General features: G+C 52.7%; 1 protein-coding gene across 1 annotated transcript; it reads right to left on the reverse strand.

Annotated features, from left to right (window-relative positions):
* Positions 1 to 439: 439 nt before the first annotated feature.
* PTGS1 (prostaglandin-endoperoxide synthase 1) lies at positions 440 to 21,191 on the reverse strand. Its single transcript, XM_082656942.1, has 11 exons — positions 21,128 to 21,191; positions 20,946 to 21,035; positions 14,369 to 14,485; positions 13,798 to 13,938; positions 13,326 to 13,469; positions 11,800 to 11,981; positions 11,605 to 11,688; positions 9,610 to 9,856; positions 7,244 to 7,530; positions 2,499 to 2,646; positions 440 to 982 (listed from the first exon to the last, which is right to left on the reverse strand). The coding sequence occupies exons 1-11, from the start codon at positions 21,132 to 21,134 to the stop codon at positions 627 to 629; spliced, it is 1,803 nt and encodes a 600-aa protein (XP_082513068.1). The 5' UTR covers positions 21,135 to 21,191; the 3' UTR covers positions 440 to 626.
* Positions 21,192 to 22,946: the final 1,755 nt, after the last annotated feature.

Here is a 22,946-nt window from a genome sequence, read left to right on the forward strand (position 1 = left end):
TCCCAAGCAGAACACCCCACCTCCTTGCCTCCTCTGTGCAGGCACAGATTCAGGCAATGCATTCTCATCAGACATTAGATTCCCCTGCTCTGTGGATGTCTCACTGAACAGGAAAATGAATCATCAATGCTCCAGACATTCAGGACAGGACAGATCTATAGCACACCAGCTACTGTTCTGGATCAGCAACCAGGAACACCACATTCTGAATAACCAATCAGAAAGTCAACACTCCGGAGGACCACCCAGAATTCTAGATGCAAAATAAGAACCCCTTAACTTTCTAGATGATTCCATCAGGAGTCCCATATTTTAGAATGCCTGTATTCTGGATCAGCCAGAAATCTGACATTCTAGGTGATCAACCGGAAACCAGTGTTCTGGCATTCTGAAGGAGAACCACTCCTCACTTTCTAGATGGCTCACCAGGAATTCAGCATTCTAGATCGACAAACAAAACCACAGTGTTCCAGATCGTGGTGAGAGACCCAGAGTTCTAAACGTCCACGCTGATGCTCTCAACACCAAATCAGAAACCCAACATTGAAGATTATCAACCCTGGCCTCAGCATTCTGGAATGATGAGCAGTAAGCTCTACCCTCCAGAATGCTGCTGCCCTGGCCACTCAGAGCTCTGTGGATGGCCGCCCCACTCCAGGCCCGTCCTCCTGGCGGGGGTCCGGCACGTGGAAGGAGACGTAGGGACAAGTCTTGGTGTTGAGGCAAACCAGCTTCCTCAGCGTGGCCGTCTTGACAAGGTTGAAACCCATCTCACCGCCAAATGTGCTCGATTTCCAGTACTCCGGAGAACAGATAGGATTCCCTAAGAGGCCCTTAAGGGAAAAAGGAGCCCCAATTTCTATCATACTCTCCCCAAAGATGGAGTTTGGAGAGCACTTCTCAAGAAGCAGCCCTGGGTAGAACTCCAAGGCATCGATGTCCCCATACAGCTCCTCCAAGTCAGCTGCCATCTCCTTCTCTCCTACAAGGGGGAGAAGCCAAAGTCAGAATCATGATGCCACCCATTACGGTTCATCTGGGCAGGGAACCTTCTAGGTCCACCTTTTTCTGGGGAGGAGAATGGACTTCAGAAGAGCACCTTGAGCAGATGAGCACATGCCCTAAGATCTGGCCCGGCTCACCGACCCTGCTCCAGGGCTGCATCTAGGGAAGGAATTTGCTACTGCAGATGGAGTCAAGGGCCTGGATCTGCCACCACACAGCGTGTGACCTCGGGCAACTCACCCCACTTCTCTGTGCCCTAATTACCTGATCATTACAACAGGCAGAAGCTACCTATCTTGTTTCCTTCACAGGCAGGTTTCAAGGGGCCTTATCCTGGTCCAAGACCCTGCGCTCTACCGGAGCTCAGAGATGCAATGTCATTTGTCCAAGATCACATAGAGACTTAGCGACAATGTTCTTCCTGTCTCTCTGGACTGTCATGGGAGACAGACATGGAGTGTCCCTACCTGTCTCCTCAAGTCCACCCTCCACAGGGTACCAGTACACAGTCAGGTGTCACGTCACACCCTGGTCAAAACCTTTCAGTGGCACCCCCGTTGTCTGGGACAGGGGTCCCCAAACTTGGCTGCCCAACAACTGGGGATCTTGAACAACAAATATATATATATATATGACATATAGACATATATGTTACATATATTTATTATATATATATTATACAATTTGTGTTTTTTATATATATATACACTTACATATACATACATATGTATACACATACACATACATATATGTATATATATATATACATATATATATATATATATATATATATATATATATATATACACACATACATACAGATTCTTGGGTACCTCCTAGGTCTACTGAATCAGAATCTCTGGAAGAGCCATCTCAGATTTGGTATTTTTAATTAGTTTTCTAAGTGATTCTCAGGTAGCTGGCCCATAAATGGGACTTAGGAACCACTAGACAGAATAAAACCCAAAATCTTAGCGTAGAATCCAAGATTCCACACACAAGGAGGTTAGCCTCCTATCACTAACCTCCACCCAGCCACACCTAGGACTGTTCTCCTGAATAGGCTCACTTTTTGTTTTCTTTTCTTTTAGGCTCATTCTTTTTAACCCCTGTGCCTTTGTACTTTCTGTTCCTCCACCTAGAATGTTCTTCCCTCTATCCTTCAGCTGGAAAATCCCTTTTTTTTTCTTTTTTGGCTGTGCCATGTCTGTGCCTCCTGCAGTGGAAGTGCAGAGTCTTAACCACTGGACCGCCAGGGAAGTCACGGAAAATCCCTTTTTATCCTTCAAACCCAGCTGAGAAGCCACCTTCCCTCCCCAAGCAGAGTCATCTGCCATCCCTCGCCACCCCTGGCACCGTGCTCCCACACCCCTCAAATCCCACAGTCACGGTGCTGGCCATACGGATCACCCCGTTCTGTTTCCTCAATGTCTCCTTCACTTCAGCTCAAGCCCCTCGAGGGCAGGAGCCGTGGCCGGGAAACAGCTGCTCACCTGTGAGCTCCTGGAAAGAGGTGTAGGGCTTCATGCCAAACCTCTTGCGGTACTCATTGAAGGGCTGCAGCCGCAACTCTCTCGATTCCTTGATGACTTCCACAGCCACGTATAGGACATGGTGGTCTGTGTTCCTACCCCCGCCGATCTGCCAAGAGATAAACGCAGCTGTGGTCTGAGAGCCAGGCCACATTGTCCTGGAGAAGGAATTCAGGTCAGGAGTCCTTTCTGAGCAGAAAGGATGGCTCAGCCTAGCGGCCACTAAGCTGGCAACCCAGCCCTAGGTCTGCACTGCCATGCTTCCTCAGGGACCCCTCTGAGGCTCAGCTTCCTCATCTTTAGAATGTGGAGTGGGCCAGGAGGACTTCTCTAGTCGCTCACCAGACACACTGTTCCCCAGCCCTTTGAATTTAGGTGAGAACCCACAACATTCTGTTAAGGAAGGTTCTGGAACTATTAGGTTCAGCAACTAGGACTCTGCAGAGGAGATGGCCAGCACAGCCACAGTCCAGAACTCAAGCAGAGGGGACTGGCATTTCAGATCTGGAAATAAAAGGCAGAAAGGTTTCTGAGCTTTCAAGTGATGGAGACAGTTGGATGGACAAATGTTAGTTTGAGGGGTCAAAACTTTATGGCTTTCCTAGGATATTTTTTAAACTCTACCTGGCAGAACTGACATGTGTCTGTCACTCTCCAAATCAGTTTTTATCATAGAACAAAGACGTTTAATCTTTTAATGGATTCTGCTAAGGAACCTATTTCTATTGCTTTCCATTCTCTATATCACAGAATTGAGATTAAATAAAATTTACTGAGCATCTAGTATGAAAAAGTGAACCCCAGGGACTTCCCTGGTGGCACAGTGGTTAAGAATCCGCCTGCCAATGCAGGGGACGTGGGTTCGAGCCCTGGTCCGGGAAGATCCCACATGCCGCGGAGCAGCTAAACCCTTGCGCCACAACTACTGAGCCTGTGCTTTAGAGCCCGCAAGCCACAACTACTGAGCCCACGTGCCACAGCTACTGAAGCCCGTGTGCCTAGAGCCCGTGCTGCACAACAAGAGAAACCACCGCAAAAAGAAGCCTGTGCACCACAACGGAGAGTAGCCCCCACTCGTCTCAACTAGATAAAGCCCGCGCGCAGCAACAAAGACCCAACACAGCCAAAAGTAAGTAAATAAACAAATTAAAAAAAAAAAAGTGAACCCCTAGTAACCGGCCACCACTAGAAAAGAGAAACTGAGCTAGAAGGTAGGAACACAGAGTATCAAGTCACTCCATTCAGACCAGATAAAGCTACACACAGAGACAGGTGATTATATCTGTTTCTCTTTCTTTCTGCCAAGCCTCCTGGGAGAGGAATTGTTGTGAGCTAGCAGGGAGGGAACTAAAATCTTGCCATGAAAAGTGTAATATATAAACACATTTAGTTTAACTAAACTTGTAGTTTTACTTTAAGACCAAGGCGGTGGCGTAATATATCCTGTGAAGGGAGGGAAATAGGGTTCAAAGCCCAAGTAACCTGGTGAGATGAAGGCTCCAGAGGGAATTCCCTGGTAGCCCAGTGGTTAGGACTCTGAGCCTTCACTGCCAAGGGCGCGGGTTCAATCCCTGGTCGGGGAACTAAGATCTCACAAGCCGCACAGCACAGCCAAAAAAAAAAAAATAAGGCTCCAGAAAAAGAAAAATCGGATTCATAACTGTTAAGGAGCACAGGTCTACTACTGTACAGCACAGGGAACTCTGCTCAATAGTATGTAACAACCTGAATGGGAAAAGCATTTGAAAAAGAATAGATACATGTATATGTATAACTGAATCACTGTGCTGTACCCCTGAAACTATCACAACATTGTCAATCGTCTCTACTCCAATATAAAATAAAAAGTTTAAAAAGATATTCTTAATGCAAAAGAATTGTCAAAAAAAAAAAAAGGAGCATACATCTAAAGAAAGATCTATTGCTCAGGGTGAACTGCTAATGCTAATGCTAAAGAAAGAGTTCTGTTTGGGCAGAACAAGGACAATTGGGTGAGAAAGAGGAAAAGCATAGTTGGGTGAAGTTGTACACCCTGGGGCAAAGCCAGAGGAGGCTGGTGCCAATCTCAGCTGAACCATTTACAAGCTGTGGGGCCATTGTGGATTGACTCGCCTGTATCCGTGTTGGAGTCCTAACCTCCAGCACCTGTGAATGTGACCTTATTTGCAAATACATGTAATCAAGGTCACACTCCACTAGGGTGGCCCCAGATCCAATGACTGGCGTCCTGATAAAAAGAGGAAAGAGAGACGCAGGGAGAGCACCACGTTGGATTGACGCTTCTACAAGCCAAGGAACCCCAGGGACTGTCAGCCATCGCCAGAAGCTGCGAGAAAGGGAGGGAACAGATTCTCCCCTGGAGCCTTCAGCAAGAGGACGGCCCTGCCGACACCTTGCTTTTGGACTTCTAGCCTCCAGAACTGTGCAACAATACATTTCTGATTGGTATTAATACCATCTGGGGGAGTTAACTACAAGGGCTTTCTAGAGAAATGTTTGAGGATCGATCTTTTTCACGGCCTAGATGTTAGTCACGTGTAGTAAACGTTTAACAGGTGCTTGGACGGATCGATGAATAAATGAATAAAAGGTGATACTTCTCAGGTGTAAGGTGGGAATATTTCTTTCCTTTTCTGGATGTTTCTTTGTCTATGGAGGAAACCCCAGTAGCCTAACACTCTTAGCATCTTTTGCCAACCTCTCCCCCTCCCTCCTTATTAGAAGACGAGGAGTAACAGTATTATTGGTTTGAGCACAGTAACTAGGCATGCGTTGTTCAAGCTGTCCTCTCTACCCCTCTTGAATTCAGTTGACACCAGGGAGTATGTTTTCTCTCATACTCCTTGTTCTGGGGGGACAGGAGGATGTTGGGAGAGACCTTCCTTGTTTCCATGCTTCCATGTCTTGGTAGCCAAGTTTGTCGATTTGGGCGTTTATTATTAAAAAGCCTGCTTTAGGTTTTCTAGAATCAGCTTTATCAGTAATAGAGGTGATATTTTGAACTTCCAAAAAAAGAAAAAAGAAAAAGAACAAATGTCTGCTGCTGAAAACCCCCTGGTTTGTGTTCCTTTTGCAGCCCTAGGAAACAAATACAGGGACTGTAGGCAAACGACTTATGCTAATCCTCTGTTTCTTCATAGCAACAATGAGGAAGGTAGAAGCATCAGTCTGATATGCTTGTGAAATAAGCACCTGGTGAAATAACCGAGATAAAGAATACAAAGCAGTTAGCACAGCGTTGGTCACACGGTAACCCCGAGATGGAACCAGGGTGGGGGTTATCAGGGGAGGCCCTGTCTTATCACTTCTCACACTCTCTTTGATATCCTGAGAATCCACACACTTCTGTGACCCTTCTGCCTGGTACCGGGAAATACCAGGGCTTTTCACACACGTCACCAGGGACATTGCTTGAAAATTCTTTGGAAACCATGAAGCCCCGCACACGAGTTATTGTCTCTGTTCATGTCTGTGTCCCCACGAAGAACAGAGGCCGTAAACCAGCCAGCAGCTGCCCGTTGGTGGCAGCATATGCTAAGTGCAGTCAAATTACCAGGGGGAAACCTAAATCCATATGGTGCCACAACTTCATGGTAGGGCTGAGGGGAGCTAGGGAAGGAGATGGGAGCCTCCAAACATGGGGAAGGGAAGATTTCGGAGGAAATTAGTTAGAAATTCCAGAGGGAAAGGCTGTATTATTTTGCTAGGGCTGCCGTACCAAAGTGCCTAGGTGGCTTAAACAGCAGAAATTTATTTCCTCACAGTTCTGAAGGCTGGAAGTCCAAGATCAAGGTGTGGGCAGGGTTGGTTTCATTCTGAGGCCTCTCTCCCTGGCTTAGAGATGGCCAACTTTCCCCTAGGTTTTTCCTCTATGCACATCTGTATCCTAATCTCCTCTTCATATAAGGACGCCAGTCATAGTAGGGCTCACCCAATGACCCCATTTACCTTAATTAACTCTTTAAAGACCCTAGCTCCAAATACAGTCACATTCTGAGGTATTGGAGGTTAGGACTTCAACATGGGAATTTGGGGCAGGGGGCAATTCAGCCCATAACAGAGGCCTCTAATGTAATAAAGACCTACTATGTGCAGGCACTTTTGCATATATTGCCATACCCTGAATGTCTTCCTGGTCCTCAAATTGCCATGCCCTCTGACCTCTGGGCCCTTGCCATGCTGTCCCCTCCATCTGGAACACAGAGACCCCAGGCCACGAACGCTACCTCTTGCCCTGGGAGACCCCTATCCATTGTTGGGATCTCTGCTCAAACATTACTTCCTTATCCACAATCCCCAACTCTGGGCCAGAAGCCCCTCTCTGAGTTCCCAGAGCATGGTGGGCTTTCTATATTGTGGTTCTTAACATGCTCTTATAATTCTGAAAACATCAGAAAAGCCCTTGGTACAGTGCCTAACATGTAGTAAGTGCTCAAACGATGTTAGCTGTCACATGACTGTCGTTCCTTTCTCGGGTGTACGCACCAAAAATACAAGGACCCAAGAATCACATTGACCTGGTTCACTTCTGTATCCCCAGCATCTGCAGTAACGCCTGCTATCGTTGAATGAACGAAAGAACGACAGAATGAATGAAGGAATGATCACGACCTCTCAGTAGGGGTGACACTCTCCCCCTTTCACAGAAACCTGGGGTTTGGATCCCAGAGCCCAGCGGCCCTCCCCAGCGCTCCTCTGAGGCTCACCTGGCCCGCGGGCTGGCGAGAGAAGGCGTCCACCAGGGCCTCGACCCCGTAGTCCACCAGCATGGAGGTGTTGAACAGGAACTGCTCATAGCTGTAGTTCTGGGGGCCCACCCGGAAGGAGTCGGGCATGAGCGGGTGCCAGTGGTAGAGGTGATTGAACTCCATGGCAATTCGGTTACGGTACTGGAACTGGGTGCCTAACAGCAGCTCTGGGTCAAACTTGAGCTGCAGGAAGTAGCCACTCAGCTGCTGCACGTACTCCTCGATCACAATCTTGATGGTCTCCCCTGGGACGAAGTATGGGGAATGGGGTCAGCAGAGCACAGGGACTTAGCCACCAGGCTTGGGAAGTGGGCCAGTTCATGCAAAGGGCTTGCTTTGGCCTCTTTATCATTGTAATGGTTGTTTGATTTTATTTGGCCACTTTCACTTTGCCTGTTTGTCACGGGGCGTGAAAATGCAACTTTCTGTCTCAGGCCGCATTGATGTCCCAAGACAGGAGCCACCTGCTAGTCCCATGTTCCCTGGGGAGGTCACAGGCCGGGCTGAGCAGGACACGCAAAGGAAGTATCTGAGGATGGGTTTTCTGACCCTCTGGTGGCCACCTTCCCACAGCCCATTAAAAGAGGCTGGAGACACCACAAAAGGTGGGCACGTAGAGATGAACTTAGTGAGGGAATCTCAGCGTGCCTAAGATGATGGGGGTGAGGGGAGCTCCCAAGAGACCATTCTAAGAGCTGCAGCAGCAAACAAGGGACACTGGAGACATCAGTGAATCTTGTCCCACATATAACCCTCCTGTCTTCCTATGTGTCAAATTCCTCTGCCCCCTCAGGAACAAGCTACAGAGCAAAGAGCCAGGGAAGACACAAAAGGAACATCCATAACACAGTGAAAACTGGTCAGCGAGATAGCAGAAGAAACCGGTATTTTGGCCAACTAACCACTAGACAAATTGACTTGTAGCAAATTGACCTGGAGCCACTGGAACTGCAATCAGCAGACCTGGGTTTAAATCTTGGCTTCACCCTTTCTAGCCACCCAAGCTGGGGCTGTGCTACTTACTCTCTCTGAAGCTCACTCTCCTTATCTGTAAAATGTGTACTAGAATCATACCAGTATAACAGTATTCACAGGGTTCCTGAGAGGAGTAGACAATGAATGCATCTGAACCGCTTGGTACAGGGCCTGGCATAACACGGAGGGTCAATACGTGTAGAAGTGGGAACACTACGTGGAGGTGTGAGGGGAGAATCCCCTCCCCATACGCACACGTCACAAGAGAGTAGATTAAGGCTCACACCCTGTCCCCACTCAGGAAAGCACTCCCCTCAAGATGTGGTGGAAGCAGCATAAACTCTGGTGGCAGCCAGACCTGGTTCAAGTCTCTCTGCACTGAATGGCCTTGGAGAATTCACTTACCCTCTCTGCCTCTTAATCTTCACAACAAAGGGTAATCCTATCTGGGTCATAAGGCTGTCGGGGAGGGTTGAATGAAGCACTGGAGGTGCAGGGCCCTAGGAGTCCCGCCTCTGGCCACAGCTTCATCACCAGTCAGTATGCTGGGCAGCCTGCAGACACAGACTTGCCCTCTCTGATCAAATTCTCTATAATACTGGGACTTCTCCATTGTAAAGCAATTATACTCCAATAAAGATGTTAAGAAAAAAAAAAAATACTGGGACTTCTGAACCAGCCCCTTCTCATTCTTTAGGCCGTTCCTAACCCCAGTGCATGGCTCTTCCGGGCACCAATGAATCAGGCAATATAATTGGGAACAGTCACGCCCAGTGACGCTAAGGCGGGGGCAGAGGCTCACTGGTGACACAGAGTGAATATGGTCTGGACAGGGGTGTCGGGGGCCAAGCTCCCAGGCCAAAAACCATCTGACATTTTAGGCTGCAGGCTCACCCCTGTAGGGGACACAAAAATATCTTGTCCCTGAGGCACCCAGAAGCTACCAACCTCCAGGAAGGCAGATGCATGCAGGGCAGGAAACGTAAGGATTCCCGAAGCCCAGGCAAGCTGGGGTATTTGCTGAGGATGCCTCTGAGTGCTCCTGGGATGATGGGGAAACTGAGATTTGGGGTGGCTAATCAGATTTGCTGCTAGTCACCCAGCTACTAATCAGCTACCGCAGCCCTCCGTTTTCTGAAGGCCTACTATGTGCTAAGTACTTTCCCATTCATCATCTCAACAAATCCTTACCACTGTCATTATTCCCAATGTATAGATTTGGAAAGTGAGGCTCACACAGGGGAAGGACCCTGTTCAGAATTCGAATCTCTCTGTCCCCAAACCCTCCACTCCGCTTCTCAGGACAGAGGGCGTGACCTTCCAGGACAAGGCTGGCTTGGAGTCCTCACCGATGAGGATGAGGCGGGCCGTCTGGAAGAGCTGCTCATCGCCCCAGGTGGGGTGCTCAGCCTTCAGCAGGTCACACACTCGGTTGTGCTCACGCAACCAGAGCGTGGCGTAGAGCATGAGCCCCGGAAGCAGTCCAAACACCTCCTGGCCCACTGCCATCTGGCTCTGGGGCGGGATGCCCCGGGGGTAGTGCATCAGCACGGGCGCCTCTTCCACCGATGGCGGGTACATCTCTCCGTCCAGCACCTGCAGGATGGGGCCACCTGGTAACCTGGGGAGGGGCCGGGTGCCTGCACCTGCGCAGCTGACAGCCTTCCACTCCTACTGACAGCTGCCCGTAACACGCAGGGTGACCGCCCGGCCTCCCTGACCAAGGCCTGTGGATTCTACCTCCTAAAGTGAGTCCCTTTCTCTCTCCCCTCTGCCGCCACCCTCTTCCAACCCACCCTCATCTTCCACCCTGACTCCCCTCGTAAGTAACTCCATCCCCCCAGACAGTCCGTTCTCGGCTCTGCAGCCAGAGCAATCCTTTAAAACACCCAAATCGAGCATCACACCCTGGCTTAAAACCCTTCCAAGTCCTCTCTCTGCTCTTGGCAGAAATCAGAAATCCTTAACGCGACCCTCGCTCATCGGGAATCACTCAGGTGTCCAGCAGCATCTCCCTCATTTTCCTCCCTTGAATTCACTCAAGCTGACTTGCCCTCTCCAGCCTTGATGCCTGATACCCTGGCCTGTCCTGTGCCCTTCTTGGCCTCCCTAACTTCTCATCATCATTCATGCAACTCTTGGTTTATTCGTACTTCCTAAGGAAGCCTTCCCCATCCTCTGCACACTCTCGTGGCTTCTCCCTGGTGGCAGCTATCACAAGTGTAATTAATTATATGGCAGTGTCGTCATTCACTCAATAAATGTCCACCGAGGACCTACCATATGCTAGATACTGTTCTTAGCCCAAAAGATTCAGCAATGAACTTTCTGTCTTGGTTTTTGTTTGTTTAGATTTGCATGGTCCAGTATGGTAGCCACTAGCTACGTGCAGCTACTAAGCTCTAGAAACGTGGTCGGTGTGAATGAGGAACTGGATTTTTAATTTTATTTTCTTTAGATTTAAATTTTAAAACAGATACCTCAGCTATTGGGAAGTCGTTATGCTTAGAACAACTTGGGCATGTGAATCTACTTTCTCAACTGTAAATTTTATGAAATCTACATGCAGATCAGAATCTCCAACGAAAATCTGGCACCCAAATTGAGATGTGCTGTAAGTGTAAGATGCAGGTCAGATTTTGAAGATTTAGCACAAACAGTGAGATAGTTTATTGACAATTTTTGTGTTGATTACATGTTGAAATGATAAGATTCTGGATATATTGGGTTAAGTTAAAAATATATTATTAAAATCAATGTTGCCTGTTGCTTTTTACCTTTTTTAATGTGGCCACTAGAAAAATCCAGATAACTTAGATGTGGCTCACAGCAATGAAATAGGGCAAATGATACCTATTTCATGCAGCGGATATGAGAAGTGCATGAGATAATTACCTATGTGGCTCTAGCAACACTGAACAGTGCGAGTTCAGATGAAAAGTCTTCATGGAACTAGCACCCTACTGTTTGTGTCTGTGGTCCCTGAGGAGCTCGAGGGTAGGGCCCATAACTATCACGGCCACTGCTCCCCTGTGCCAGGCACATCATAGTGCCCAATGAATATTGTAGAATAATTAAATGAATAAATGCAGGCTGGAAATGGTCATCTCCTGTGGAGCCCCAGAACCCACCTCCCAGGAGAACATGAGAGGCTACGTCTGCTCCTTGTCTGCATCTCTCGCCTGGCACCCTTTCCCAGGGTTTGCTGTCTCTCCTCCGACCACACACCTCCAACTTCTGCAGCTGGCCATCTCAGGACACCCTGGAGGCCCCCACCAACAGCTTCTGCCAGGGAAGACTGCGGAAGGTTCTTCCCAACGCCCCATCCCAAGACCCAGTGCTACCTGGTACTTGAGTTTCCCATCCTTAAAGAGCCGCAGGTGATACTGACGTTCCAGATTGTCTCCATAAATGTGGCCAAGGTCGACCTGAAGACAGAGAGAGGGTCCACTCAGACCTCTGGGTCCTGCCCCACCTGTAACAGCCTCCATGTGCCAAGTGCAGCCCAGAGAAGTCCTGAGCCCCTCCCAGGTACTCACCCCATGGCCCAAAGCCTTGGTGAAGCCAGGACCCATCTTGCCAGAAGTTTTGAAGAACTGATGTGTGAAGTGTTGCGCAAAGAAGGCAAACATGAGGTTGCTGCCTTGGGGGTCAGGGATGAACTTCCTCCTAAGCAGGAAGTGACGGCTCAGGAGCTCGGCATCGGGCAACTGCTTCTTCCCTGGTTGGGGAGGTGGGAAAGAGCAGTAGCTGCTTCCGGTCTCGATCTTCCTGCCTCAGGGCCTTCCAGGCTCGCCAGACCGAACTGGTCCACGCAGGAAGCCCAGAGTGGCCTCCGCAGGACCACCTCCCTCCCACTTGATGGCCCCTTGCACCTTCTCTACCAAAAGACTCTAGAAGCATTTATGGGTGAAATGGCATGATATCTGGAATCTGTTTTTAAAAACTCCATAAAAAGTAAGGTGAGAGGGGATAGATGAAATAACATTGGCAAATTGCGGACAAATCTTGAAACCCAGAGATGGATACAGAGGACTTTCTTATACTTTTCTCTCAACTTTTGTGTGTGTTTGCTACTTTGTACAAGTTAACCCTCCTCCCCCTAAAAAAGAAAGAGAAAACACACAAACAGAAGACCTTGGACTCCCCAGCCGTGGAGCAAGGTAGCCTGTGTCTGAAATGGGTTACGCCATTTACTAACTGTGTGAACATGGAGAAGTCATCCCATCTTTCTGACCCTCAATTTCTTCTTCTATAATAGAGGGCAAATGACATCTATTTTATGCAGTGGATTTGAGGAGTGCCGATGTAACCGGCAGAAAACTGGTGAGATGGAATCTTTTAAACCAAGGGTCAGCGAACTTTTTCTGTACAAGTCCAGATAGTCAATATCTTAGGCTCTGCCAACATGTGGTCTCTGTCGCATCGGCTCAGCTTGGCTGATACGGCAGGAAAGCAGCCACAGGTGATACCTAAGGAATGTGACTGTATTGTCCTTTGTGTACTTGAAACTGAATTGATGGCTCTAAACTGAGTAAACCCCCCTGTCTGAAGACAATCACAGGAGCGGATAAGGAAGAAGGTCTTGGGAAGAAGACCCCTGCCAACGAGACCAAGTGGGGGTCTTGAACAACTAAAGAAAAAATTTGACTTTATGTGTAAACTGCGCCGATGAAGCGCATAAGACTGTTTACATTAGTAAAGACCCGAACTCAGAGTTAGCAGCCAGTAAAGAGCTCACTATTCTTTCCTTCCTCCATTTCAGCTTTAAAGTCACCCCCATCCCAGCAGGATCCCACCCGTCTAGTAGACAAGGTTCAGGCAAAGAGGCACCCTGGAAATATGGAAGCACTAGTCTGACTCTGCCGCTGACCTCAGGCAAGAACCCTCCACAACCTCTTCCTGTCCTCATCCCTGGTTCTGGATATGCATATGTCTTGCCTTGGTCCACCCATCTGTGAAATGGGTCAGTAACTGCTCTTCTGCTTGTTTTTTCCCAAACAGAAGAACTAAGCATCTCCTGTGACACAGCCCAGGCCCAGCCCCCTCACCCCATCGCCATTACCTTTGGTCCCCATGGGCGTGGGACAGTCTTGGGGCACAGAGGGCAGAACACGCGTGTAGTAGCTCACGTTGGAGAAGGATTCCCAGCTGATGTAGTCATGCGCTGCATTGTAGGTGGGGGGGCTGGGGATGAGGTTGGAACGTGCTGCAGAGGGCGAAAATAATAGTGACAAGGGGTTCCTGCCCCCAGTTACACACCCCCTTCCCCGCCTCTTCTTGGGTTGCTCTATTTTTGGTCCCCCCACGCGGCCAAAATCTTACTTCCCCGACCAGGGATTGAACCCGCACCTCAGCGGTGAAAGCACGGAGTTCTACCCACTGGACGGCCAGGGAATTCCTTGGGTTGTTCTTTTTTTATTTGGCACCCTAGAAGCCCCCCGCCCCCAACCCCTGCCCTTATCATATGCCAAGAATTCCAGGAAGTGGCAGGATTTCTTGCTCCCCTAGATTAGGAGGGCCCCGCCCCCACCCACCTATGAGTACCAGACGCATGAGCATGTCCCGGATGTAGGTGGCATTGACAAACTCCCAGAACCAGCGGCCATGCGTCAGCAGGAAGTGGAGGAAAGAGGGGCTGGGCCGCAAAGTAGTCCGGAGCCAGGTCCATAGCTCAGCTGTGAGGGCAGTGGGAGCTGTTCAGTCAGGCCCTCCTGGCAGGACCAGAAGCAGCCAGACGAAGATGGGAACGGGGGACGAGGGCCAGGATGGAACAGGGTAGAACCTCTGGGGCAGGGGTAAGGAGGGAACCTTGGGAGTGATGGCTCGTGACAGAACCAGAACCAGACCTGAGGACAGGAGACAGGACCAGGGACTGAGGTCAGTAAGGCCGGAGCTGGGCAGTGAAAACTCACTACAGAGCCCGGAAGCGGGGAGTGGGTTGTGCCAGGAGTGAGGGCTTGGGCTGGAGCCAGGTCAGGGGCAGTGTCAGAGGTCAAAGGCAGGCAAGAAAAGAGAACAGGGCCACGGCCGGAGGCGAGGGTAAGAAATGGGGGTCTTGGAGGACGAGCCCAGGGGAGAAGGATTGGGGCTGGAGGCCCAGCTCACGGATGGTGCAGTTGGGGCCGGAATAGCCCGTGCGGGTGCAGTCGCACTGGTAGCGGTCAAAGCCGAAGCGGACACAGATACCCTGGTGCTGGCACGGATAGTAACAACAGGGGTTCACTGCGGGGAGAGACAGAGATCAGAGACCACTCCAGGGCGACCGCTCGTTGGGACCAGAGGCATGGAGTCCAGTCACAGCTCTCTCCTAACTTACTGGACTCCTGTGTTCCCCAAGGGTCCTCTCTGTCCCCACAGCTATGAACAGAAAGCCCCTGGCCCTTCCGTTTCCAGACCTTGCTCTGGGTTTCCAGTCTTCCCCACATCAGGCCACCAGGGGAAGCCCCCCCCTCCCTCCCTGCTGTCACCAAAGTGGGGCAGGAGAAGAGTCCAGGCCCCAGGCTGTGACATCAAAGGCTAGGAAACAGCTGATAAGACACTGCAGCCACCGGCTTTTCTAGAGCATTCACTTTCTGCCAAGTCAGAGCTCAGCACCAAGGGCAGAGTTTGTGGGGTTCAGTAAAGGGAAAAGGATAGGGGTTCTCAGACCAACCCCCAACCTCTGGGCATCAGGACCTTCCATTCCTTTATTTTTGCAGAAGGGAAGGAAGAGCAGGTATCACAGCGTCCAGTTATAGGCAGATGGGGTGGGGTGACTGAGGCCAAATAAGGGGAAACCCAGATAGGTCACCCAGCAAGTGGCACCAGACCAACTGCCCATCCCTTCACTTCCACCCCACCCCCAGACACTCAGCCGTCAAGTCCAAGGAAAGACGTTTCCCAGAACCCAGAAGACAGAGAATGGGTTTGAGGGGAGTCTCAGCTCCCGTCCTGACAGACCCAGCCCCAGCTCACATCAGGGTGGAGTATGGGCTCTAGGATCTTGAGGGAGGTCAGGCACCACGAGAACAGGAGAGATGTGGCCGGAAAACTCCCTGCAGAGGGTGAGTGGAGCTCTAGCATCACTCCCACCAACCCCCTGGAGAACCCCCCCCGCAGGAAGTCCCTCCTTGTGTCTAACCCAGATCTCCCCAACCACAGCTTCAATGATTCTCCAACAGCAAGGTCAGAGTCTCCTTGGAGCTCCCTCTGCTCGTTCACAGCTCAGCGAGGGACACCGAGGCTTGGGAAGAGGTGGCGACTTGGCCAAGACCAAGGAACAGAGCCAGGCCTCCTGCAGACCCAGGGCGCCTGGCTCCTGGCAGCAGCTCCTTCCCTGGCCTTCCACAGAAACACCAGGTCCCTCTTGCAAACACATTTCCTTAACTGGGCTCAGAGCCAACGTTACAGGGAACTCTGATTCTTTGTGCATCTGATTATAGGAGGTTGAGAGGATAGCAACGGGAGGTGGGAGGCTGAGACGCCACCGCAGGCTGACCACCTGCCATGGTTACAGGGCAGGACCCTCTGGTTTAGGGCCCCTCACATCGCAGAATCATGCAAACAGTCTTGCTTAGGCCCTGGCAACTCCCCACAGCCCCACAATAGCACCTCTGGGACCCTTGCAGGGTATAAAAAGAAGGAACCCACAGGAAGAAGTCTGAACAAAAAGGCCTTATCAGACCAACGCAGGCGGACCGGCAGGTGGGGCCCAGGGCAGGGGCCTGGCAGGGGCCACAGGCCCAGAAACGCCAGGGAGCTCAGGCTCAGCCGTGCAGCGGGTTCAGGGACCTGGGATCTCATCGATCCCTCCTGCTCAGGACACTCTGCTGTTCTGCCCAGGAGCTCCCGCGGTGCCACACTGTCCAGCTCCCGACCCTGGCGCACCAGGCCCTCTGTCACAAACGGGTCGCCCTACCACTCAGCGGGCACAGGGGCTGAGGCGCGGCCCTTCTCTGGGCTGTCTCCCCATCTCTCCCCCAGTAGGGATCCCAAAAGGAACTCAGTTTGTTCTGTGGCAGCAGATCCCGCGACCCCAAAGCCGAAAGCTCTGCTCTGCTCCCTCCTTGACCCAGGCTGCGGCTCTGCCCTAGTAAATTTCCTCCGGATCTACCTGACCCTGCCCACTGCGCATGCACCAGAAAGCTGCCCCCTAAGTGTCCACACTCCGCCGCGCTCTCTCGCCCCTGCTCCACGTTCCAGCTCGACCTGCTCTGCTCCACCACGAGCCTCCAAGGAAAAGGGCTTTCCCTGACTTTCTCCTCCCTCACAGAGGCCGTGCACACAGCTGGGGCTCAACCCATGTCCTGGAGAGATCCAGCCACCCAGGGAATCCAGATGTGGTGGCCAGAGCTTCAATGTTTGCGGAATTTAAACTGCAGCGAGGAGACCAGCCAGCCCAGGCTTGGCCAGAGGGACTCCCTGATCTCCCCAGCACCCCCACAGCTGGCTCTGAAGTCTGGCTTGAGGGCTTCAGCAGGCAGCAGAACTGTGTCCCCAGACGCAGAAGTTCCTGCCCGCATCCCTCTCCGTCTCCTGTCAGGAGAGTCTGTGCGCCGGGCGCGGGCAGAGGTCCCTCCCTCCCAGACCTGCTGCCCAACTTTCCCTCCCTCCTCTTCCGCGATCTTTCCAGCGATCTTTCCATAAACACCGGCGGCCCCACGGCAGGGAAAGTTCTTCCCAGCAAGGATAGCAGCTGCCGCTGGCGGCCCCATGATGTCAGGATGGGCAGAGAGGAGACTAGGCGCTGCTTCCCCCGCTTCCCCGGGGAGGGGAGCCTAACCACAGCTGGACGGTCACGATGTGCCGGGAAGCCAGGGCTCTGGCTGACCCTCCAACCTTGCATATCTACCTCGTTTATCTGCTCAGCACTCCCTGGTGGGTGGGTGAGACTCCCCCTACCCCTGCCACCCCCACCCCCGCCCCAACCCTGCCACAGATGAGGAGGCGCGCCCAGGCCCCACTGCTTCAAAGCTGCAGAGCCAAGATGAACTCCCTTCTCTTCCCTGCCCTTCCTCCTCCTGGAGGTGCCCAGGCCTGGATTTGGGGAAGGGATGCAGAGGGAGAGTCACTTTGTCCCACAGGCTGGGGATGACCCCAGGTGAGATAGGTTTGTCACCTTTCCTTCAAGGTGGACCTGAAACCAGGACCCCAGAGGGAGCGCCATCCCCTACCTCGACCAGAGCTCTGGGAACTATTCACAAAGGAAGGCCTTCCTTCAGTCTAACTTAAATCCCACATGCTTTCATGTGCCCAGCGGAGGACACCCTGTATAATAAAACATCAAGAAAGAGAACTAGGGAGATGCAGACACAGAGTCTAAAGTGCCTGGAGTTCCCACACCCAGCACAGGGCGAGGCACCAAGTCGGTGCTGGGTGAAGCTTTATGGGAGAGTGACTACTCTTTATTGGCTGTGTGTCCTTGGGCAAGTACCCTGTACCCTCTGGGCCTTATTTTTCAGCGTTTTCCAGGAAGGGGAGGGAACAGACAGGCTCTAAGGAAAAACCTGCCTCTCTGCCTCCCCTTCTCTTCTCAACTCTGGGCGAAGCCAATCTATCTCCAAATATCTGGGTTATTTGCATCAATAGGATTCCCTAGCCCCATCAGCAGAGAACCCTGCAGCTTGCTCTCACTGCATCTTCAAGCCAGCCCAGAGGTGGGGTTGACCAGCAAGCCCACACTGCACACATTCCCACCGATGAGGAACTGTTTAGGACTTCCCAGCTCCAGAACTTTCTGAGGACCTGGCAAGGAAATGTCCCCCAGCCCAGGAGTCAGGGCTCCAGGCACAGTGAGGGAACACCAAGTCGTCAGGACTTGGAAGCACCAGGCAGCAAGAGGGCCCGTTAAAGAAGGAGGCTGGACTGAAATTCCCTAAGAATAATATTTAGAGAAGCTCCAGGAGCTTGGCAGCCAAAGAGAAAAAAAAAAAAAGGGGGCCCTCACCAGCCAGACCTGGGCCCCAGGCCCTACACCCTACCAGGTCAGCGGCCAGCCGCCAGGCACCACCGCAGCGGGCCCCGATGGCTGGAAGAGGAAGTCCTCTCCCAGCCCACAGACTCCTCTGGTGCTGCAGATAGGAGGCTGCAGTCAGCAGGAAGGTTTGGCACAGGCGGGGTTCCTGCCCCACGTTCCAGGGTTAGCTGGCCTCAGGCCCCTCTGCCTGGCATGGAGCTCCGGTTGCCAGGTCATGCCCTATCCCTAGCCAAAGAGAGAGCACTAAGCCCAGTCCAGGAACTGGAGGGGATGAACTTGAGCATTAAGGAAGCCCTGGCACATCCCTGTCCTCCAAGCCGGACTCCACCTCGTCCGTCACAACAGAGGCAGAAGCAACATTCCCTCCCGCCACCTGCCCCCATGTAAGCTTGCAGCCCTTGTCTCCTGGGGGAATCAGCCTTTGCTGCTGCTCTGGGGACAAAACACAAGCTTTGGCTTTCCAGGGCAGACGTCTCCCCTGAATATCCAGGCATCTTGGACCTCAGTTCACCCAGAGGCGTGGAAATGGGAAGGCAGCCCAAACCTTCTGCCCCAAAACCCAACTGCTCCTCCGCTCTTTCCCTGACCCTTGCAGCGGCCTCCTTAACGGTTCCCCAGCCTCCAGCCTCACCTCCAAGTCATCCGCCCAATCTCACTCTTCTGTTCCCAGTTACCCTGAGGCCCCAGTCCCTCTCCTCATTCTGCATCTAAAGGCCCGTGTCCACCAGCAGCTGCCTCTGTCCTACTGCTCCCTGTGCGCCCTTCCACTCCCACAGTTCAGACCTTTAGGCTTCAGCTCATGCCCTTGCTTCTGCCAGGAAGACCCCTTCCAGAGTTTCATAGTAAAACCTCACAGGATTTCCACCAACTCACCACCTCCTTCGGGGTCCCGGTCAAACGTCACCACCTCCAAGAAGCCTCCCGAAATTCTTCACATGTAAGGGACGAGAGATAACTGCCCCCCACCCCCGAGCCCCACACACCCCTGTGCTTCCCTCAGTCATGGCCCTGACCCCCTTGGATGACAGTCTGTGGGCATTTCTATCTCCTCCACCAGACTGCGAGCTCCTCCCAGCTCTGTCACCAGGCTGCAGCCAAAGACTGGCATAAAGCACCCCCCTGGGGATGTTTGTGGAGTGAAGAAAACAATTCTGTTTAAACACAATATAAAGATAAGTAGAAAAGGCTAAAAGCAAAATGGCACAGACCATGGCTCACTAAGTACTGGTAAACAGACACAGGAGGACAGGCAGGGTGAGCCCTGGGTACCCTGGGGGCCTGGATGGGGCTTCAGAGGAAGTGCTGGGCTGATCCAGGGGCTAACAAAAGGGGCCACTGGGTCAGCCTAGTCAGCCTCGGCTCTGCTACTGGGGTGTCAGACAAATGGGCTCACCCCTCTGGGCCTCAGAGTTCCTTTCTGTAGAATGGGACTAACATCTCCCTGGCAGGGCTGTTGTGAGCACCAACAACAGAGGTGCCCACAGCCTGGTTTTGTAAACTGTAAAGTGCTGGCCACGTGGGTCTTCCTCCTCTTCTTCCCACAAACTGGACCTTTGCTCGTGCCCAGCATCCTCCATCCTTTCCTTGACTCCCCAAATGCCATCCTCTCAAACCCTCTCCTCCAGGAAACCTGGTCTGATTACCAGTTCACACAGGTACCCTTTCTCTCTCCTCTGAGCATCACAACAGAAGGCTCAGATCCCCTCCCCACCATCCTCTGTTGACCCCATTTTGCAGATGGGAAATGGAGACACAGAGCTCACACAGCTATGTGATGAAGGAAGCTCTGTCCAGACCCTGCACAGACACACACACACACACACACACACGCGCGCACACACACAAGCAGTAAGCTGGGGGAGGGAGGCCGTCTGAAGGAGGAACTGCAGTCCTTCACCCGGAACCTGGTACATGCATGGTGGAGGGGGAGGAAGGTGTGAATTTTACAGGACCTGACTTTCCCCATCTTCTTTGGGGTGATGAAACCAGGGTCCATTGGCAGGGGGTGAGAAGGGCAGGGAGGACTCTGAGGAAAGACCCTGAAAAATGCCTGGAGTCAGGTAGATCCAGCTTCCAGCCCTGAGCCCACCATGCACTGTGTGAGCTTGAGAGGATTATAGCCCCCACCTGAGCCTCAGTTAACTCATCCGCCCAGTGGGGACCTCACAGGTGAGGATTTAAACCTCAGGGGAAGCAACCCAGCCCCGTAAGTGTATTTCCACCTCCACTCTCTCCGGAATGGCTGGTGTACCCCGGGTTCTCACCGAGGGAGATCTTCTCCACTGGGGCTGGGAATCCGGAAGGGTACCAGAAAGTTAGAGGCTGGAGAAAGAGAACCCGCCAGCCCGCCTTCCCCTGGAGCCTGCTGCTTCCTCCAAAAGTGGCCCGCAGGGGAAACAGCGGGATTGTTGGGGATGAGCTTGGACCGCTGGGGGCCCAGAACAGGTGAGGGCCTGGAGAGAGGCTGTCCCTTTTCCCAAAGCCGGCCCGAGATCCCAGTCTGCCCTTTCCCCCCGAAAAGAACGCAGTGGCGTCCTAGCCAAAGCCACACCCCCCGGGGGTCTGCAGAGAGCCCCCATCCCACCGACAGACTCAGCCCCCTCCCCACTCCCAGGCACCGCGAGCCGAAAAGGGGAAGCTGGGCCGGCCGGAGGGAAGAGGCGGGTGGGGGCCAGGCCAGGGACGCAGGACCTGGGGCTCTTCGGGGGCAGGAAAGGGGCCGCCTACCCGGCGCGGGTGCCCCGGGGGCCACTGGCAGGACGGGGGATGGCGGCAGCAGCAGCAGAAGCAGCGGGAACCGAAGCGAGACACTCCGCCCTGCAGAGGGAGAGAGATGAAGGGCTGAGCCTGGCATTCAAGGCTCCACCAGGAGGCAAAGGGGATTCTGGGGCCACCAGGGCCGGACTTACGGCTCATGGTGCAGGGCGGTTGATGGATGCGGGATGCGGACTGCCTGCTCCTTGGGTGCGTCTCTAACTGTGCCCCGGAGCTCTGGCCCGCCTGGCCCGCCCCTCCCCACCCATTCCCTGGCTCCACCTCTCTAGCCAGCTGTCACCTCGGCCTCCGCCCACTTACTTCCTCTGCTCCCGCTCCAGCCAAGATATTTTATTAATTATTCTATGACGGACACTAAGGTGGTTTTTCACCCGAGATCCGTGAGACACTGGAGCCTTTAAAACCCAGTAGCACCAGAAGTGTGTCCATTTGGTTGATAAGAAACTGAGGCCCGGATATGGTGTGCCATGCTGAGGGCCCCCAGGGCTTCAGGGCAGAACGGCTGGTATCTCAGCCTAGAAACGTCCGCTCAGAACCACATAGCCTCCCCCCACCCCCACCGCTACCCCCAAGCGGAAGGAGGATGGAAAAGGAGCAGTCCAGGCGGGCCTGCACACAGTCTCCGGGGTGGGAAACCCACTACCCTCAGATCCAACAGGGAGGATGGGCTTCCGCCAAGGGCTGGGCTCTGCCCTCTAAGGTCCCGCGTCTCTGCCTGAGTCTCTACTGCCAGAATGAAGAGCACAGACTCCAAGTCCAGGAGACCTAATTCAAATCCAGCCTCTACAGCTTACTAGCTGTGTCTCCTTGGACCTGGTACTTAACCTCTCTGGTCCTCAGTATTCTCTTCTATAAGGCGTGGATGCTAATAAGACCCATCCCAGAAAACTGTTGTAAGATTCCGTAAGGTAATGCCCACAAACTCCCTGAGGCGGTGCCTAGCACAGAGTAGGTGATCTGTCATCAGGAGGCATTCTTTTCAAAGATCTCCTGACTCAGGTTCCAGGGTGGCCAGGGTGGAAGCTCCAGCTGGACTCACATCTATCTGCCTACTTTCTAGAATCCCAGCACTCAGCTCCTCTTTTTTTGTAGCTGGGGAAACTGATCTTCGAAGGGGGATGCGCCCTGGGTCACACAGGGTCTCCTGGTCCCCACATCCACAGATTTTCTCCCTCAGTTTCCCCCCCACACCCAGCCATCCTGTGGGCCCCAGAGAGTGGAAGGGCAGGCAGGAGGGCTCAGAGGTCCGTATGTGGGCTCCCAGACATTCCTGGGTACAGAATGGGAACCGTGTGAGTTGGGAGAAGTGAGGCCTACTGGGGATCCCCTCCTACGGCCCCACCCTAGCTGTTCACATGCTCCACTGGGACAAAAGCCAGCTGCCCCAAGGAGACAGAGCAAGCCAGGGCAGATGCGGGCGGGAGTGGAGCAAGTGGAGGGCCTGGGGCCCTGGGGTGCTGGGGAAGTCTGACCCACCACCAAGATCCAGAGCCCCCGGTGACTACCCAGGCAGGGCGAGGAGACATAAGGCATGGATATCAGCCAGAGGGATGGGGGCAGGGTGAGATTCGGGGGTCCAGTTACCCAGACTAAAGGGGGATTTCTGGTGATGAAAAAAGAAGAGTTTGGATGAGGCCCCATCTTCACTCCCAGGTCCTCTCTCCCTTCAGACCCTGAGCCCAGGCATTTCCCAGGCCTGTACCTCCTGTTGACTGCTCACTCCCAAGCCACTCTCCTGAACTCAAAGGAACAGCACCTGTGTGGCCCTGGCACTGAGAAAAAGAGCCTGCAAGTCAGAAGGACCAAGTTCAAGTCTCTCCCGCGGTTTGACCTCAGACAAGTGTCTGCACCTCTCTGGACTTCTGCTTTCCCATTTGAACAATGTAAAGATCAAATCAGATGGTTTCTGAGAACAGGCATGGAGGGATTGAGCCCTCACTGTGGCCAGGCTCT

The sequence above is a fragment of the Grampus griseus genome (assembly GCF_964374135.1).
Source record: "Grampus griseus genome assembly, chromosome: 6".
Classification (NCBI taxonomy): Eukaryota; Metazoa; Chordata; class Mammalia; order Artiodactyla; family Delphinidae; genus Grampus; species Grampus griseus.

Excerpts from the sequence above, each read along its gene's own strand:
- PTGS1 (XM_082656942.1), bottom strand. Across the intron at positions 13,939-14,368 it reads CGGCCCCAACTGCACCATCC|CTGAGCTATGGACCTGGCTC; the intron begins GTGAGCTGGGCC and ends CTGCCCTCACAG. Across the intron at positions 7,531-9,609 it reads GGCCCGCCTCATCCTCATCG|GGGAGACCATCAAGATTGTG; the intron begins GTGAGGACTCCA and ends ACTTCGTCCCAG.